The sequence below is a fragment of the Cynocephalus volans genome, chromosome 2 (genome assembly GCF_027409185.1).
Source record: "Cynocephalus volans isolate mCynVol1 chromosome 2, mCynVol1.pri, whole genome shotgun sequence".
NCBI lineage: Eukaryota > Metazoa > Chordata > Mammalia > Dermoptera > Cynocephalidae > Cynocephalus > Cynocephalus volans.
In genome coordinates this window covers 162,675,547-162,695,369 of record NC_084461.1, presented here as the reverse complement: position 1 = coordinate 162,695,369, position 19,823 = coordinate 162,675,547, and the positions used below count along the sequence as shown (strand labels likewise).

Here is a 19,823-nt window from a genome sequence, read left to right as displayed (position 1 = left end):
ACACTCCCTTCTCCCGAGGACACTCCACTTCCTGCTGCCTGGTGCTTTGTCATCGGAGACTTATTCCATTAGGTCTCAAAGGATTGCTGGGTTTCAGAAACCTCTGAAACAGTTGTCTAAAACCTCTGAGGTTTTTAGAAGGGACCTATGAAGTGTGACGAACTGTGTCAGGGATGGGGATGCATGATGGGTGACTGTGCTGCCCGTGGGTGCTGTGCTTTGAGGCCAGGGGGGTGGGCTGCTGAGAAACACCCAGGCCTGTGTCTTTGTTTCCTCTGTTGTTTTCCTGGGGCTTCGTGCCGTGGGGCTCTGTTGCTTCTTCTCTACGATGTGGCCGCTCCGTGCGATCTGCTGTCATGTGCAGCACAGTTTGCTTGGGATACTGGGGCCTGCGCCCGTGCTGTGGTCTCTTGTGAGGCTGCTCCTTTTGGGGGGCAGCGACCTTGTTTTTATCATCTTTTATTGCTCCCCATTACCTCGCATAAATAACGTGCTCAGTGTATGTCCCTCTTCAAAGGAATGCGGCTGGCATTTCTGCTGAGTAAGATTGTGTCGTATAGAAGCTATGAAAGAAATGGAGAAAATGTTTTAATCCCCCCAAAAGTTATAATAGAAGATGGAAAGAGGACAGATACAAGAAACAGCAATGATTCAATGTGTATCATATTGTATATTACATGTAGTTTTATTGAAATTCACCTAAACACTGGAAATCTGTGAAGAGAGAACAAATTCTAAATATTGTTCCTCAATAACAGGTCAGACTGGGGTTAATCCAAAAAGTGGATGAGAAATTCAAGGTTCGAGAACATTCTGGTCACTGTTAAAACATCAAGTGACACAAACCATTAGTGGTACTTGGAAACAGCTTTCTCTTCTACTTCACAGGGTCTGGTGAGAGCGTGTTTGATCCTCGTACTCTGTGTTTCAGAGTTCCACGCAGAACGACAGAGAAGTCTCAGCCATATTTTTCTCATAGTGTTCATTAAATTGCTTGTTCTGAGCTTCAGTGAACTGATTTTTCCAGTCTCCCGTGACTCCTAAAAGAGTAACGTACAGAACACTCAGTGACATGTTCATGAACCTGAACCATTTTGGATTTAGATAATCCCATTCCTCTCAATACTTCAGTTGCTTGTGGAGATATTGACTCAGTGTCCTCCCGACATCAAAGTGAGGAAGGACCCTACAGGTGTGACTAGTCCATTTCACAGGTGAGGCCTGTGTATGCAGAAAGTGTTGCTCTGAACGCTTGGGAGGGGCTGACCCCAGAACACAGGGTCCCCAGTGGGCTGCACTGCACTCTTGGGCTCTTGACTTTCCAGAACGTTCCCAGCGTCAGCACACCTGACGTTCCACTCAAGTCAGCTGGTGGCTTCCTCACCTCTCTTCTGAGGTCAGTGCAGGGTTGTATCCTTAGAGCATTAGCTGCTCCTTCTACCTGCATCTCCAGTTCAGGCACCGTCCCCAGCTGGATACAACTGAGAATTCTTTCCAACCTAAATTCTCATTGCTGTTAACATATAATTAAACTAATGGAACATGGAGGAATGCTAGGGTTGGTTATCTCTTTTTCATGCTATGCAATAGAGTACCCAAACCTTCCAGAGATGGCCAGAGAGCCCCAGAGCAAGCTATTTCTCTCCTGTTCGCTCCATGATATTGGATTTGTTTCAGCACTTTGAGTTGTATGATGTTATTTTCATGAGTGAATTGTAAATCTGTTTGTCTAGTAATAATATAATCCTTTTAAACCATTTACCAGTTGGTTTAAAAGAAAGTTAAGTCAATCAATGACCAAATTAGAGAGATTATTTCTACTTTGATGCTTAGATTTTTGCTTATTTTTGTAAAAAAAAAAAAAAAAAAAGATACTGGAATTTTTTAAAAAATTCCTAAAATAATTACAACTAAACATATTTTGTCTCCATGTAAAGAGCTAGCAGTGTGGTAGGGTGTACTCTGGGCCGGAGGCTGAAGGTCCTGATCTGGCCAGGCTCCAGTGACTGGCTGTGCCATGGGGGCCATTCCCAGTTGTGGCTCTGACCAAGTGGCCTCTGAGGTCCCCAGGCTTCCAGCTCTGAAGCCAACCGCCTTCCCCACCATTCCCAGTGTGCTTGGGGGAAGGCTAGCTTCGTGGAGGTTAACAGTCTTTACCTGAGAAGGGCTTTATGGTCAAATACACTATTGAAGCTCTGGGTTGAGCAAAGTTAACAGGTTTTTCTAGAAACTTTAACATGCTTCAGTGGTGTGGGATATGGACTGTCTGCACTTCTCTGATCGTGAAGCACGTGCTCTCAGACAAGACTTTAAAGACTCACTGCAGGAAACACTATAAACAGTGGTTTCACCCTGCTTGACAGTTAGAAAGCCATTGAGGAGCAGGTGGTGGTTTCTGTTCCCAGAGGACAGACAGAGCATGTGCACATCACCTTTTCTCATGAATGGAGAAATACTGTGATTCATTTTAGTGTCAGTTGTGTAGTTGGTCCAGGGGTTCTTTTTCATGACATCAAATGAAGTGTTACAGACAATTTTGTCTAAAACCTCTTCTTTCAGATTCTTCCCCAGGAATTCCATCACCTTTCTAATCTCACGTTTGAGATCCTGTAGGGGACAGCAGAGGAAAAGAGAACTCTTTATCAAAGGAAAAAATACAAGAGCAGTCAAACCTTAGAGAACTCAACTGGGAATGACAGATAAAACATTTCAAACAACATTAGTTATGCTTAAAAGTAGCTTGGAAAAGTTATGCTTGTTATTGCATGTCAACTTGTAAATGTGAAATCAATAAACATGGAATTTCACGCGCACTGGTGTGAAAACAACTGCGTTTGTCCCTGTGCGGTACTGAAGCTGATGGGACGTGAGGAGAAGGGTCTCATCTGGGAAGCTTCGTGTGTTACTCTATAGCAGACAGGAAGCTAGTTGGGAAAGAGGTGGCTGTCTTTCAGAATAAGCAAGAAAAGGCTCCTGATGGAGGCAGGAGTGTAGGGCGTCCTGGCTGCTCTGGCTGGTGCAGACACTGGGTGGCACCTCCCTCTCACTGCTTCACTTCCACGAGGACATCTGTGACTCTGCATCTGGGCTCATTCCTGACTCTGGGCCTATTGGCGACCCTGCTTCAGACAACCCTCAGAGAGGCCGTGTGCTCTGACCTGACTCAGCTGGAAGTGAAGGGGTTCAGTGTGGTGGGGGAGACTGTTTGGAGGTCTCCGGGCTCCCACGTGTGAAACCGCCTCTCCTCCTGACACTTCTGCCTTGTGTCTGTCCTTCCTGCCCACCTGCCCTGCTCCTGCCACCCCCTCGCTCTCTCCCTCACACATGGCTGCCCCCCAGGAAAGCTGCAGAGAGCAAAGATGGACAGAAGGAGAGATTCTGACCCAGCCCGAATAGCTGGGAGTGGAGAAGCCACGCATTCTGTGTGTCCAGAGGGGAAGGACGAAGGAAGCTGCGGTCAGTGACGGACAGGAGTCTGTTACTGATCCAAGTCACAAACCCAGTCCTGGAGGCCAGGCAGGGAACAGAGTCATAGTTACACTTATTTCACATGAAAACTCAGGACACCAGCTTTGAACCACAGATTGCAAATGCAACGATGATGTGAATGGGGAATCCTGTTTACACTGCCAAGACTTTAATAGTTTAAGAAAGCAAACAAACCACAACAGCTCTATTCTTCCTCCCAAGTTCTTTCCTGTTCACATTCCTGATTGTTTTCAGGGCAAGGCATGAGGAGGTAGAGGTCCTGGAAGAGGACCTGGGGACCAAGAGAGGCAGAAACGTGAAGCTCTAACAGGAGACCTCGTCCACGCTTCCGGATGGGGCAGGTGTGGACCCGCGGACCGGGGCTGCGGGAAGAAGCCGGCTGCCGTGGAGGTCGTGAGTGTGGCACCTCACGTGAGGTCTCTATGCTGCACCGCGAGGGCTCGGAGGAGCTGAAGCCAAAGCTGATGCAGGGTATTCTGCATAGGTGACCTTTCCCCTGCGCCTCCTTCATTTTTATCGTGGAGCTGTAGCTCTGAGAGAGAGCTCTGTGAGCTTAGGGCGCACGTGTGCTTCTTACTTTCACCATGTCTTCGTAGAAGAGGTAGAGAATGGGGTGACTGTCCTTCTTCCTCCACCAGCCTTTCACATGGTCGTACCAGGACCCCCATAACACTGCAAGAAGACACATTGTATTGGGGCCATGAGAAGCGAGAGTAAGAAAAGCCCGAGAAGAAAACGAGCTGTTGCCTGGGATAGAAACGGAAGGTCCGGTTGGTGCTGCTCTAGAGCAGGAGAACTTACTTTTGACACCTGCTGTCTCCATTGTCAGCACACCTTTCCTTCCTTTTGGAAGCTGGCAGGATTACTCTCTCAGAGTCAGAGCCTGCTTGGTTTGAATCCCAGCTCTGATGCTCAGAGCTGTGTGACTCCAGGGAACTTACTCAACCTCTCTGAACCTCAGTTTGCTGTTTTTGAAGCCTCATCTCTGAAAGAGGGTTCATAATAGTACCCACTTCATTAGGATGTATTGATTTATTCCACAAGGCCTACTGTGTGCTCAGCACTGTTGTAGGCAATGGGGATAGAGCAGTGGAAAAGAGAGGCAGAAAGCCCTGCTTGTGGAAGTTCATCTGTGTGGGGACACATGAGATAAATGTGAAGTATGCCATACAGTAGTTCACGCCATGTGCTCAGCAGATGAATACATGAGGGAAGCAGAGGGAAAGTGTTGGGTGTGTGCAGAAGGTTGACATTTCAATAGGCTGGACAGAGAAGAGATCTCTGAGAAGGTGACATTGAGAAAAACTCAGAAGGAAAGAGCATTCTGGGCAGAGGGCACAGCAAGGGGCCAGTGACCAGGACAGAGGGAGCAGGGCACAAGAGTGTGGGAAGGGGCAAGAGGCAATGAACCCACCCTGAGCCCCTGTGCGTGGCCATGAGTCTCTGGCCCCGAGTGAGATGGGATGCCACCTGGGGCTTCCCGCTGAGGAGTGACATGGTCTGACTCCTTTTTATCAGAATTCCCTAGTTTCTATGTCAAGAAGAGAGGGTAGGTTCACAAGGGCAGAAGCTGAGTGACAGGGCAGGGGTTATGTCATTTATCCAGGGAGGATCTGAGGGTGGCTTGGACAAGGTGGTGATGGTACAAGTGTTGACGATTGGTCAGATCCTGGATATACTGAAGGTCCACATGACAGATCTGCTGATGGACTGGATGGGGCTTGGGAGCAAGAATGAGGCTGAAGGTGTGTTCAAGATTTCAGGCCTGAGCCACTCAAAGGACAGAATCACAATGAACCCAAATGGAGAAGCTGCAGGTGGAGCAGACTTTGGAAAACAGGCAGTAATTAAGATTTGGACATGTGAGGTCTCAGATGCCTTGTAGACCTCCAAGTGGAGATGTCAGCGAGGCCTGGAGCCCGGGGCCAAGGATGGGACTTGCAGATCTGGAAACCACCGGTAGAGAGATGACATTGAAACTACGGCATGAGCGAAGGGAAAGGAGCCAGTGCTGTGGTCTGCGGGATGAAGAGAAACCAGCAAGGGGGCTGGGAAGGAGCCATCAGTGAGGTAGGAGGGACATCAGGACAGGGTGGGGGCGGGGAGCCAAGAAGCAGAGCTCCTCTGGGAAGAGAGAGCAGCCCATGTGCCAGATGACGGTGCTGGCTTAGGTGAGACAGGGCACTGGGGATTGGCCACTGGGGACCCTGGCGAGACAGTTTGGGAGTGTGGGGAGAGAGTGGGGGAGAGAAATTGAGGTCAGCAAGTGTATGTCTGTTCTTCAAGGCATTTGAGTCAATGGAATGGAAGAGGATGGGGGAGGCAGGGTCAGCAGAAAGGGCTTTTGTTTTATTTTTTCAGGATGAGAGAAGTAATAGCAGGATCCAATGATCTAAGACATATCAAAGCCTTAGTCTGGGTGTGCCTAGGACATAGTATAAGAGTAAATGTCGGGCACATTTTAGCTACTCAACAAGATTTACCTAAAATTTAAGCTGAAAATTGAGTAATGATTTTCCCCTTGCTTCTATCATATCCCTTCTGACAAAACTTGCCTTTTCTGTGCTCTGTTCACAGAGAGTAAATATGAGACAGAAACTGTCTGAGAGTCTCTTTGATGCTACGGTGTCTAAGAACACTTCAGCACCACAGCCCACCCCCACCCAGTGACAGTTTGCAGTCATTAGGGAACACCTGCTGAACCTTTTTCTCTCTCTGGCATGTGATATAGTCATAGGGTAATTAGCCATTCCTTTGTCTGGGACTCTGCCGGTTTCATCACTGAAACCCGTGTCTCAGGAATCCCCTCAATCCAGGACAAGCTTGTATTTCTGGGCACCCCAGATACAGAATCAATCTTCACATTGGTGAAAAATACTCAAGCTACTTCAGCTGGTTAAAATGCTTCAGCATGGCAGCTGGCACAGACTAAGGCGTTAATAAAAAGAAGGTGCTGCTGTTATTGTATTTCTTCTTAATTTCACCTACACTGTGTCCCATTTTGGTGGCCCTGAATCTGTTTATTCAGGAGTTTGTGTGTGTGTGCGCGCGCGCGCGTGTGTGTGTACATGTGTGTGTGTACATGTGTGTGTGCATGTGTGTGTGTGTGCGTGCGTGCGTGTGTGTGTGCGTGTGTGTGTGCGTGTGTGTGCATGTGTGTGTGTGCGTGCATGTGCGTGTGTGCGTGCGTGTGTGTGTGCATGCATGTGTGTGCGTGCGTGTGTGTGTGTGCATGTGTGTGTGTGTGTGTGTGTGTGTGTGTGTGTGTGTCCTTTGATGCCAACACTGCTCTCAGTGGTGTACAACTAACTTACCTCACACAGGACAAGGAGTTGGAAGTACACTCTGAGCTCTTTGATTTAGGAAGAGCCACATACATCAGTCCAGTCCCAGCCCCTCAGAAGCCCCATGATCTCAGCTTGTTCCACTAGGTCCCTTCTCTGTGGCTCACTCTTTGTCAAAAGGCATTCTGACATCATTGTTAGAACGTCCACAATGAAATTTAATGAAGATGTTTAACCAGTAAAAACGCCTCAGGGTACAAATGGATTGTTCTCAAAATATGTCTCCTAAGGAGCAGACTTTAATAAGAATTATTTTTGTCATTGAGAATTATGAAAATCAAGTGGCAGCCAAAGGCATCAAAAAGTTCTATGCTTTCCTGGTGGATTGTTACTGATTAAAAGGATTACCTTATCAAATTTTTGCATAGTTATTTTACAGGAACAGGATTTAAATAGGGGAGAATTGTAGAGAGCAGTTGTTTCTCCATAGGACAACGTAAATACTTAGCAAAAAGGATTTCGGTTATAAATTTTGAACTTGAATAATAGAGTACTTTGATGTAAATGTTTAGGTTTTAATCATGCAAAGCTGTCAGTTCCCCTTTATAATGAAATCAATTTGATATTATTATATCCAATAACACAAAAATTATATCAAAATTAAATATATAATAATTACTGTATATAACAATACAATAATTTTACAATAATATCAAGTTACAAGGTACCTCCCAAAAGCGGTAACTTTGAAAAAGTTTGGTTAAATTTCCTTTTTTTTTTTTTTTAACTTTTGGAAAACCTTGTTATTATAAAAGTGTTCAAATACACACAAGAGTGAGAAAATAGTATAACGAACCTCCCTGAAATCATTACCAGATTCAATAATCTAATCATTTTTAACACTCTTTACGTTCTTTAGGAGAACAGTTGATGTATTAAAAGCTCTAGCAGTATTTGAGAGAGAAAAACTTCAAGAAACTTGTGATGACTTGATTTTGACACTGGAAGCATGATTGCAAGGCCACACATGTCTGCACATCATAGCTCATGATCCCAAAGTGCCCTCGGGCCACCACCACGTCACCAAGTCAAGTGGTGGCCATGGTTGGAAAACTTGCGCACAACGAAACCTTTTCTTTCCCTCCAGCTGAACATGGAGGCGATTGAGAAGACTTTAGCATGGAGGCCAAGCACACAGGGTTTGAGCTTTCGTAGACATGCCTGTGCTCAAATTCTAGGCCCTACAGTTCTAGCAGGGTAATCATAAGCAAGTTGCACTCACGGAGCCTCAGTGTCATTGTCTGTAGATGGTGATATTGTTACCAAGTTTAGAGGTTTGCTCAAAAGATTAAACATGTTAACGCATGTAAAGCATTTAGCACAGGCTTAGCATTAGCACCTCCTCTTATTATAGGTGGCTTTTCTGCAGTACTGTTTGGCTTCATTCAGATGGTACATTGCAATTGGAAGCAAATCACTGACCACAGATGACAGGGAACCAGGGCTATGCCACATCTCTCAGGTTGCTGCCTCTAGTCTTTCCCTCCCAAATAATCTGAACTACTTCTGTGGGTGAATTTTATTTCCCAAAGGAGGAGAATTTTATGGGGAAAGCTTATCCGATGCAGACAGAGGTGAAGACTGATTCCACCCACTTGGCTCACCTTTGCCTGCCAGGAAGGTTTCAAAGTACTCGTCCCAGCTTCCCGGGTCAGGGAGCTCTTCGTTCATCCTTTGAAAATGGTAGTAGGACACCACGGTGTCCTTGGCATTCCTTGCCACATAGATTATCTGGAGTGGTGAGAAGACACAGAGGTAACAATATAGTGATAAGGAGAGCTAGAAACTGAGTGCTCAGTGTGCACAGCACGTGTGCTCAGTGTGACATGTCCTAACAATCATGGGTGCATGTCTGTTCTCTCCCACTACCATCTGGCAGCTGGTATGATCTTGTAAAAAATGCAAATCATATCAGGTCACTCCCCCGTGTACAGCTTTCCCTTGTCTGCATGAACTGTCCCTTGAACTGGTCCTAGGACTAGTTCAGAACTCCCCACCTGGTGGACAAGGCCGCGCTGCTCCCCGCGCTGCATTCCCGCTGGTCGCACCCGCCCGCCACCACGGTGGACTCTCCTGTGGCTCTCCTCTCGTCCTTCAGGCCGTTCTCTCCCAGTGCATCCTGTTCTGCCCCTCCTCTCCTAAATCACAGGTCTTCAGCTGGTGAACATCAAGAGGTCCCTGCAACTCCCTAAAATTTTATGCAAACTCCCGTGTACACGTCCACCTTGTCAGAAATGGAGTCACCATTTCCTTCAGACTCTCAGTGGGGTTTCTGACCACTGAGTTTGAAACCTTTAATTGAAATGTTCCTCTCCTTTAGGGCTCTGCCTGAGGGCTGCTCTTATTGTCACTTTATTTCCTGTTCCTCTTTTGATGTTTTTGCCATCTTCTTCGACCACTGTAAACTTCATACATTTACGGCTCATAAATTTGTTTCTAGTACATGCCTCTCTCCTGAGCTACAGATTCATACGAGGGCACTTCCAAAAGTTTGTGGAAAGATAGAATGAAAAGATAATACCAATTTTTCCATGTCCTTTTTGAAGCACCCTGATGGATCTGTCTCCCTACCTGAAAGTCCTGCAGGCATTTCAGACTCAACGGGTTCAAAATTCAGTTTGTCTTCAAACAAACTTACTCTTCCTCTTATTCTTTTTTCATTAATGGTGCCACCATCAACTCAATTAAATGACAAAATCATGTTAGGTGTTTCTTTTTCCACCTGTTTCAAGGCCAGTCCTTGATGAAGTCCTATAGGTCCTGTCTGTCGTGTACATTTGGGATTCACCTCCTCACTGACTCTGCCTTGCCCCAAGTCTTCTGGATGCTTCCCCTGGACTATGCGCCCTCTCCTTGCTGCTATCCTGCTGTCAGGCTGCCCAGGCTTGTCCTGTCCCCACCACCACGACCCCCGGGGGAGCTTTCTGAACTGCACCTGTTTACACTCTTCAGTGGATCCAAGTAGCCTGTAGGGCAAATTCCAAACACTTTGGGGTGGCAAGGAAGCCTTTTACCCCTGGCTCCTGCCTACCTTTCAGGCCTGTTTCTGGCCTGCAACTGTTTTCTTGAGTCTTGCCTTCTGCTCTTCCAGTAACACTGAATGCCCTTCCCTCCTTTATAACTTGGCAAATTCCTGTTCACTCCTGAGAACCAACTCCTCTGTCACTCTGTTGACCCTCCTTGCCAAGGAAATTTGTGCTCCTCCTTCTGCTCCCATGATGCCTTACCCGCTTCCCTATTAAGGTACTCACTACATGGCTGTCATATTTAGTTTTATTTTACTGTCAGCTGCAGCCCAGGCCTGGTTTTATCCCAATAACAATAGCTTGCCATCTGTCTTCAGTCACTTCTTTCTTTCCCTGGACTCCAGATCTATATAGGAAGATCTAGAAGGGTCAGCAAGGTAGAGCGAGTAAGACCCTGGACATGCACTAGAGATCCAGGGAGTAAACACGGGGTGGATCTGGACAGGACTGTCAATGGGCACAGAACACAGAAAGAGAAGGTCAGGACCACTTTGGCTTAGTGCCCAGGGCCCACCTGCAGACCCTGTAAGGGAGCACTTCTTTAGAATACTGGGCAATAAATTGTCTCTTGGGGCTCTGAAAGAGTTGAAATGAATTCTTTAGTGACCAGCTTAAGACATATAAAAATGCATCTGCTCCCCTGTAGGTTTCAATATGAATAATAATTTTGATATTTTCAAAATTCTGACACAATCATGTGGTTTTCATCAGGTCTTAGAATGGCCAGAGGTGGCTGACAGGCACATGTAGAGGCTTGAAAGAGGTAGTTTAGCAAGAAGTGAAATGAAGTAAGAGGATATGGTTTCTAAGATCCCTTCATGGCCACCTTCTGGTCATTTGAATATGCACTACCCCAAGGCTGAGAGGAGGTCAACCACAGGTAAGCCTAGAAGGACTTCATGGTTACAGGAGGCATGGCGTAGGCAGCGCAGTGGAAAGAGCCCATCTCTTCTGCCTTCTGGGTGTTTATCTTTGGACAAGTTGTGTTACATCTCTGAGCTACGGTGTACTCATCTGTACCTGTACCTTATACTATTATTGAGTGGCTGAGATGCTCAGAACCGAGCCTAGTAGACATCGGTCCAGTCTCTCTTCTCAAGGTAGGTACATACCGAGCCCATCCTTACCAATGAGAGATTAGCAACCTGGAACCTGCTCACAGATTCCATAGTCTGTCCCTTGTTGCTCCTGGCAGACACAACATGGGGATGACTGGGCAATGGTTCTGACACAGTGTGTGCTTGCAATGTTCTCATGGGGAAAGTCCGTCTCTGAATATTTTCTGCTACAAATTTACCTTACACTTCTTCTCCCAGAAGGATGGAGGCAGTAGTTGCACAGGAAGATGAGTTTTCAGGGTCCTCGGGGAAGGCATTGCATTAGCCTGGTCAATCCCTGCAAAAAATAGTTCTGGCTCATTATTTAATTCTTCTAAAGTTTTTATTTTTAACGCAATTGATCTTCTCAGTTTTGTTTCACTCATGTCTTCTGGGTTTTATGCCACTTTATGCCCTTTTCATTCCTGGCTGATAGAAACATTCCTCCCTCTTTTCGTCTGGTACTTGGCACTTTATGCTTCTTTTGTACATCTGAATCTTTGCTACATCGGCCTGCACTTGATGTGTTATTTACTACTGAGCCCCTCTCCATTTCCCATATTATTAGTTTTCAGTAAATTCCACAGTACCACACGGTAATAAAGGCTCCTTGACACAAATGGAAACAAGGACAGTGAGACCATGTGGCAGGATTCAGGTCCCACGGTGATCATTCAGATGACCCAGAATGTGCCTATGTTACATTTTTTAATTACCTTGCAAATAAAATCATAATTAAGAAATCGTTGTAGAGATCTTGAAGACTCCCAAAGAGGTGTCCACGGATGGCCTCCGCGGTCAAACCCAAACTACTTAGTGTGGCCTAGAACACATTTGGAAACCTGTCCCCAGTTATTTTTAACCCTCATTTTTGCCATTTTTCTCCAAGCACCCTGATGTGACACTGAGCAGTTCTGAAAACATGGCACATGTTAGGCTGGTTCCAAATGAAATGGAAAGAGGGAGAGGGAGAGAGAGAGAAGAAAGAGAGAGAAGGAAAGAAGGAAGGAAAGAAAGGAAGGGAGAAGGAAGGAAGACAATGAGCAAGATTTGGTTTCAGGTCATTAGTTTGCTCATTCGTTTTCCAAGTAGGAGTTTATAAGCCAGTTGTTCAGATTGGACTGGAACGGATTCCTGTGAAAAAGCATAATCATACGTGACCAGGTGTGTGACATCAAGACAGTAATGGCAGCCACCTCACACGAGTGTTGTGAAGAGTAAATGAGTTTGTATGTGAAAAGTATTTAGAGTAATGCTTGGCCCCTGGTAAGTGCTATGAAACTCTTAGGTATGACGCTACCATTTATTACTTTTTCATAGAAATGCATTGTGAATGCCACCTTTGGGTACTGGCTTTCTTAGCACTGGCACTGGTGTCCCACATGGGGAAGCAGGGACTCTGTTGAGTAAGGACTTGTATATAGATAGTCCCTGGCATTTGTAAGTGGTTGAGCACTTTGTGTAACAGAGTCTACCTCTCTGTTCTTAAGTACTAAGACTAAATAAGTCTTTAATGAAGGGACCTACCTAGGTTTGTGCGAGAAGAGTTAATTTTCAGCCAGTATTTAAAACTGGGGGTCAAAGGCAGTCTTTTTTCCCAGTATGTGGTAGACTTTCAGAGTCTCTACTCCTAGATTGTTCATCTTTATGTGAAGATATGAGTTTGTAAGTTGGAGACTTACCGGAGTTTGACATTCTTGCCCACTCCAAGAAAGCTTGTCGAAGGTAGATGGGAGCTCGTCTGCTCTTCTCAACGTCTCCGTTGTTCTGTATCAGATCTACAATTTCCTGTGTCCAAGTGGTTCCTGAAGAAAATGGAACAAGAACTGAGGAGTTAAGTACTGGTTTTCTGCAACTTACAATCTAAATATACTATAAAAGGAATAGTTTGTCTATCAATAATTCACGTATGTTGCTTACTACATCGAATTGAAACCAACTACTAAGATTATCTTCCTCACCATAGAGGTTAAGGGCAGAAATGTGACTTCATTTTGTCCTCCAATGATGTATTTAAAAGATCTGAATATGTATTCATATTTCTAGAAAATGGCAGTAAAAATAATCATTACACATAACAATGGGTTAATTTTTTAGAAATTTACTATTGAGGAAAATCACAGAAATTTCTAAGCACTCACTTTTACCATTAAACCCTGGCTGATAATAAGCAATCTTGTTCCCCTCTCCCCTGCTACTATTTTTTTAGAACTGTGAGACTGACACAATGTCAGCAATATGAAAAGGGAGGAAAAGGAAGAATCCCAAATAATCCGCAAACTGGAAAATCTAGATTGAATAAATTCCTCTTTAAAAGGCAAAGAAAGGCTCCGGGAGATCTTAAATGGTGACATGTACAACAAAGTCAAACTGGTTTTTTATGGAAAATTAACCTTTTTCATTGGTGGCTGTCTAGTCTGGGGATCCAAATAGCATCGTGCTCTAACCTTTGCTACAGTTGGGAATAATATTTGTTTCTCTCCAAGGCCTTATCTGTTACCTCCTTCCTGACTCTGGGGGGGTTCCTCTCAGCCCCATCCCCCGGCTGCTGCAGTGTGTAGCCCCCCCAGCAGTCGTCCTTATCTGTCTGCCGGGCCATGTGGCTGACCCGGTCTTGTCTTCCTGAGAGGAAGGCACGGTTTGGATGCTTGTGGGGCTGTGGAGTGGGGATGGAATCAAATGTTGTCTGTAATGCATGAGCTGAGTGGTTTTGCATAAATTATGCAAAGCCAGCAAGCACCAATTATTCTCATGTGACTTTGAGAGTTAAGACAGAAAATAGGCAGAACCCAGTTTCCAGCAGCCACTGCATACATGTTGTATCTTACTTTTCGACTCTGCTAGTGCTCTAGTACCTATTGAGGCCAGTACATGCAAGGCCTTGCTCAGGGAACCCTGGTGAGGAAGGCACAGCTCCCCAGGTCAGTTTCCTGGGTCCTGGCTCCCTGCCGCCTGACACCTGAGCATGGACTCGGGTGTTGTCCCATGGCTACCCTCTGGCTATCCTCCGGTACCACATCTGTTTAGCTCCTGATCAGTTCCTACTCCCTCTAAAACCACATTCTCCTCCTGCCCTCCTGGAATTCAAATTAGCTTCAACCTGGAACCCTGTTGCCCCCTGACAACTTTCTGCCCTAACTCCACAGGTCTTGGCTTTGCTCAGGCCAGGCTGCTTTGGCAGCAGCAGAGGGTCCCTTCTCTAGGTGGACCGGCTCTGCTTCCTTGCCTGGACTCTGAGGGTGTCACTCTGTAGCCTCTCAGAGGAAGCGTGGGTGTCCTGCACTTGCTCCTCCACTTCACCTCTGGACTTGGCTGTGCTGTCATAAATGATGTGAACATCTCAGGACACCAGGCTCCCTTGGTGGCCCCTGACTTATTCCTGCAGTGGGGGTCCAGCCATCCAGAGGTTCCTGCTGCACTTCCTCCCTCACACTCCAGACTGTCCTGTAGCCCAGCATGTTGACAGGCCCTCACGCCACGATTCACTCACCATAACTGGCTGGCTAGTCCCAGAGAGCCGAGTGCCACTGGCCCTTGCTGCCCCCAGCCAAATCTGATGTGGATACTGACCTGAGGGGCATCTCAGCAAACCACAACATGCTCAGGCAAGCTGTGGCAGGTGTTCTGCAGCCATACGAGCATATGGAAGACGGTAATGGTTGCAGGATGCATGGCCCAGATTTCCCTTCTCAACGGAAGGGGTTACCCCTTCAGCTGCTGGCAGATTGCCCCAGGTATTCACCCCTTTCCAGGCGGGAATCCTGCAACCAGCAACTGGATGGCATCCTGCCCCTCGCCCCAACTGGGATGGAGCCAGCTCTGACAGGCCATCTCAGCCTCAGACCATCCCACACGGTAGCATGAAGCTTTTGCTGGGACTGAGTTGAGGCTTAACTTCTCCCTTTTCCCCGTTCTGTTTCCTTCCCTTCCCCTTCCTTATTAAACATCCCACACACTGATCTCCAGCTCAGTCTCCCTCCTGGGGAACTCAACCTGTCATGTGAACAGGAAAAGGGCTGGTTTGGGAGTGAGGGTCATGCTTTAGGATTACCACAGGCTGACTTAGGCAAGTCGCAGATGGGATCCTGGAACCTAGCATCTGGGTTGCCTTGTGTTTTCTAGGGTCACTTGAGACTTCCAGCTTGCCCAGGGCAATACCGGGTGACCCTCCTGTCTCAGCATAACTGTTAACACTGATCCTTTTCAATCTCACATGCCCCAGTTTGGGTGATAAGTGATGAGTTCATCACAGCATCAGGTCACGCTGACACTCACGGGTCTCGTGCGTCTCTGATGCTCTGAAGCTGCAGTCTCAGAAAAATGTTCTTTCTCATTTTCTGGGTTTGAGCTGGAAAAAGGCTCGGTCCTCATAAATCTCAAGGGGACAAACTTCTCACTAGAGTAGTGTTCTCTTTTCAAAATTATGTCTGACTGTCGCATATTGTTTCTTCTTCCACATTACTGTTATCCTAGAGGGAAGTTGGCAAGATTGCGACCGTGGACAACGTGGCTTGCTACCTAAAACAGCCAGTTCAAGTTGTCAGGGCTAGTCCTGCCTCCAGGAGATCAAACAGAGCCTGTGTTGACAGACCTGGCAACTTGGGGAAGGAAAGCCCAGTGGTCACTTGGTTCATGAAGCCCCATGTGCAGTGCCCATCTGGCAGTCATTGATGAATTTGACCAGAACGGGTCCTCAGTTCGCATGTCTCTGTCTCGAAGGAGATTCACTCCACTGGCTGCCAGGACACTTCCAGCTTCTCCTTCTCTGTCTGAAATTGAAGTAGTGACGCTTCCTAGGGCTGACTCCTGTGCCACCTTCTTACTGTGCTGCCTCTCGTGTGTCCTGTTTATCTCCATCGCTTTAAATTCCATCTTCAGGGGTCTCTGGTGGTGCCTCCCCAGGTCCCCTGCACTAGACTGCTGTGCCCCAGCCCACTCCAGCTGCTGTGAGTGCTGGCTGCAAACATCCACAGCTCCCCTCCTGGTGAAGAAGTGTCCTCCTCTGCAGGGAGCCTCTGTCTCCCTCTTCCCCTACTGCCCCAATCCCATGACCCCATGGATCAGGCCATGGCTGGACTGTGCCTGAGACCACATCTTTGCATGGCCACACACCTTCCCTACCTCCCCCACACCCTTTCAAGTTTTTCCTAAAGAGCACCCCTTCCATAAATCCTGTGCCCCTGAATCCCAGCCCTGGTCTCTGCCTTAGGGTCCTCAACCCAAGATTTTGCAGCGCATTGGCAACTCCAATCATGTCTCCAGCCAGAGTGAGCTTCCCCCCATGCTTTATATCTGAGGGTCCTCTTGACATCGACATCTGGTGGTCTAAAGTCATCTCAAACTCAACATGTCCAACACTGAGCTACAGTTTCACCTGCCCAGCCCTGCATTTCTGGGGCTGTGCCTTCCCCTCTCCCAGGCGTTCCTATTCCGGTACCCGAGGCCACTCGGCGGACCACGCCAGACCATGCCGAAAGAGTCTCACTTGTGTCTTCACTTCCTCTCCACCCTCACGTAATGTTACATACAAAACAGATCTCCACTCTCCTCCCATCTCCACATCTGCACTGCCACCCTCTAGCGCGAGCTACCATCTTTTCCATCTGGAAATCACAGCCATATCTTGCGTCCCCCGTTCCACTTTTGATCCCCTTCAGTTCATCCGACTGCCTTGCTGGCGTCCTCTCCAGACTCCCCTAACCCAGTACTGGGCACAGAGCACCTGTGCCTCCTCTCTTCCCCTCCTCATCACATAGTACCCATCGGCAACATAGAACCATCCTGCTTGTTCTATCTGCAAACACAAGCTCTTCCTCCCCATGCTCCCTGTTATGGGCTGACCTGTGTTCCCCCAAATTCATATGCTGAAGTCCTAACCCCTAGTGCTGCAGACTGTGACCTTATTTGGAAACAGAGTCTTTACAGAGGTAATCAAATTAAAATGATGTCCTTAGGTGGGTCCTAGTCCAATATGACTGACTAGTGACCAAAAAAGGGAAATCTAGAGACAGACATGCACACAGGGAGGACGCCATGTGCCAAGGAGAGAGGCCTGGGGCATGACCCTCAGTGGAAATCCACCCTGCCACACCTCGATTTCAGACTTCCGGCCTCCAGAACTTGAGACAATTAATATCTGTTGTTCAAGCCACTCGGTTAGTGGTACTTTGTTTCACAGCTTTATCAAATTAACACATTAACTATGTCATAGGCACAGTAGCCCAGAGTGTCTTTACTGCTCCTTACTGGATGTGAACGGGGACCCAGTGCTCTCTCAGCACACGCCCTACATTTCCTTCTCAGCCCTTATCACATGTTGCAATCTAAGTCCTGTGAGTGATTCGTCTAATGTTCTAATGTTCTTCTCCAGACCGGACCATGCGCCGGAGGGTGGAGATAATGAGTGTTTTGCTTATCGCTGTGTCTGGGGCTGGTTTCTGGCAGTTAGAAGATTCTTGATAAATAATCGTTGAATGAAAGAAAAAATTAATACCATGGATTTTTTTTCTACCTGAAGAATCTGCTATGGCTAGTTACATATTTTTTAATGAATCAACTGCTCTAGCTGTAAAAAATCCTTTTAGTTTTACAGAAAAATCTCAGGTCCTTTGCCATTCTGTCTGACTTAGAGGCAAGGACACTGCCTTCCCTGCTTGACACAGGCTCCGACTTCACATCCCTCTCCTCGTGTCCGTGAACATACCTGCTTTGGGATAGGAAGCAATGAGCAGGTCATCAGGCTTGGCTTGGAAGTTCCAGATTTGGTCCCAAATGTCACGTACATTCTTTTTCAGAATGACCCCATTTATTTGGAAAAGTTCTTCTTGGGGTGGCAAGCTCTGTTCTAACTCTCCTGTCTGCTCCACCTTGTTCTTGGCCATTCCCTCCACCTTGGTCTCGGGCACTAGCAGAGGAAAGTAAAAAGTAAATGAAAGTCGATTCACTCAGGTTTTATATCCTCAGTGCTTGGGCACAGAGCTCCGGTTGTTCATTACAGGTATGTATGTTCAGGCAAACAAAGAGAGGCAATCAGCATGGATCTGTACTTCCTGCATGAAACGGGAACAAAATCTTCAGCTTTGTGCCAGAATGGGCCTTTCCCTACCCTCTGGCAGGGCCTCGCTGTGATGCTGCCAGAAGAAAGGACAGTGGCAGGCAGCTCAGCTAAGGGGCCTGCGCAAGGCCAGGGTGCCACTTCCTGGTCCCGTGTAGGCCCATGGAGCTGGGGAGTTGAGCGGTGGCACCAACGGCGTGCCTGGGGCAAGTGCAGGGATTGGCCTCCCTGGACTTCCTCTCCTCCCCTGGAGTTACTCTCCCTGAGGAAAGAGGAGTGATTCCGGGCTCAGGATTTGGTCATCCACGGAGACTTGGAGAAACACTTTCCCCAGACCCCAGTGGTCCTCAGCTCTGCCAGCTGGCACCTCTTCTCTCAATCTCTGTCCATGGGAAGACTGAGAGGCAAGATGGAGAATGGGAACCTGCTCCTTCTGCCGCCTTCCTGTCCCGGGAGCAGGACACCAGAGCCGCTTTGTCACGCGAGCAGCTGTGTTCCTCTCTGCAGCAGTGGCTGAGGAGGCTGGCCGTTCTCTCAGCATCTCCAGGGCTTCCTCACAGACAGCGTCAGGAGACAGGGCCCAGCCATGACCTGTCCCTCCCCAGGGGTCGGCGTCTCCTTCAGATGTCCTCCTCCTTCTCCTAAGTCCTAGCAGTTCCTGCCTTACCAAGGTTGCTGCCTCTGTGACACTTGAATGTTTCCTTCCTTCCTTCTTTCTTTCATGCCTATTTCAAATGATTTGACCTAACACTTGCACATCTGAGCTTCATACTACATCATAAACAGAATGCTCACAGTAACAAAGGGAGACTAATGTTCTCTCTCTTAGTGAGAGGTGACACTTGGCACGTGAGAGGCTCACTGGGGACAGGCTCGTGGAAGTGAGTGAGTGGCTGCTGCAGCATGGTGCAGGACTAGCCCCGTGGAGGAGCGACGGGGAACACCAGGTAGGCAAAGGCTTAGACTGGCTCAGTTCGAAGCTTGAGCTAAGCCTTCGGGGGATTGTCCCCGCGAGGTCGCCTGTCAGCAAAGATGTCCTGTTGGGAAGGCCGAGGCCAGGGGAAGGAGCAGAACTTGGCCAGCTGCCCTGAGGACCTTAGAACTTGGTTTAGAAACATGAGCAGGAGGCTTTTGATGAAGGTCCACGGTTTTGTTCCAGCTACTGAGTCAGGTTTTGGAAGAAGTGTGAGCCCAGCCTGTCCGCTAACAATGACTTTATTTTCCAGGTGCGTGCAGAAAGGAAAAGGGCGCATAATTTCTAGTTCTCGCCTGAACACTTTGAGCGAGCTCAGAAAGTCATTCCTGAGGGAACACAATGACAGGGGGTGAAAAACAGGAGATGAAGGTGACAAAATCGGCCCTCGTGGTCTGGCCGTGGTCTCCCTCTGTTCAGCGCACTGCCTGGGAGGCCGGGCCCGGGGGCACATGTCCTCCTGCAGCCTCCGGACACACCCGGCGCTGGGGCGACACTTCCAGTCTCCTCCGAGGTCCCTGCAGGCCAGTGAAGCCACACGGAGACACTGGGGGGACGTCCACCCTGAACGCTTTGTCCATGGAGAGAAGCTCGAGAGATACAGAGACTCATTGTCACCGCAGGCGCACGGGGCCATCTGTCTTCTTTCGGAGAGCAGCGTTTTGAGGAAATCTCAGTTGTGGCAAGTGTCGTGCTAGTTAAAAATGAAGTGAGCGGCTAATGTTCTTTCCCCAGATACTAGTTGGGCAGGAGTGCTGTTCTCCGAGAAATCCACGATGGCCGTCACGTGCCTTTCCTCCCAAGTGGGGACAGAGTGGCCAGGACGGGGCGTGGTCTTGG

The 19,823-nt window shown here is 47.8% G+C and overlaps 1 protein-coding gene across 2 annotated transcripts; it reads right to left on the bottom strand.

Annotated features, from left to right (window-relative positions):
* Window positions 1–491: 491 nt before the first annotated feature.
* On the bottom strand, window positions 492–17,850 carry LOC134369756 (sulfotransferase 1C1-like). Of its 2 annotated transcripts, XR_010022634.1 has the most exons (8): window positions 17,660–17,850; window positions 12,639–12,761; window positions 11,157–11,254; window positions 8,438–8,564; window positions 4,067–4,161; window positions 2,433–2,607; window positions 847–1,040; window positions 492–563 (listed from the first exon to the last, which is right to left on the bottom strand). XR_010022634.1 is itself a non-coding variant. In XM_063086450.1 (7 exons), exons 1-7 carry the CDS (start codon window positions 17,835–17,837, stop codon window positions 928–930), a joined length of 909 nt encoding a protein of 302 aa, XP_062942520.1. In that variant the 5' UTR covers window positions 17,838–17,850; the 3' UTR covers window positions 688–927. The 2 variants fall into 2 exon arrangements, 1 of the variants encoding a protein (XP_062942520.1); XM_063086450.1 differs by lacking the exon at window positions 492–563 and having other exon boundaries at window positions 688–1,040.
* Between the last annotated feature and the right edge of the window lie 1,973 nt (window positions 17,851–19,823).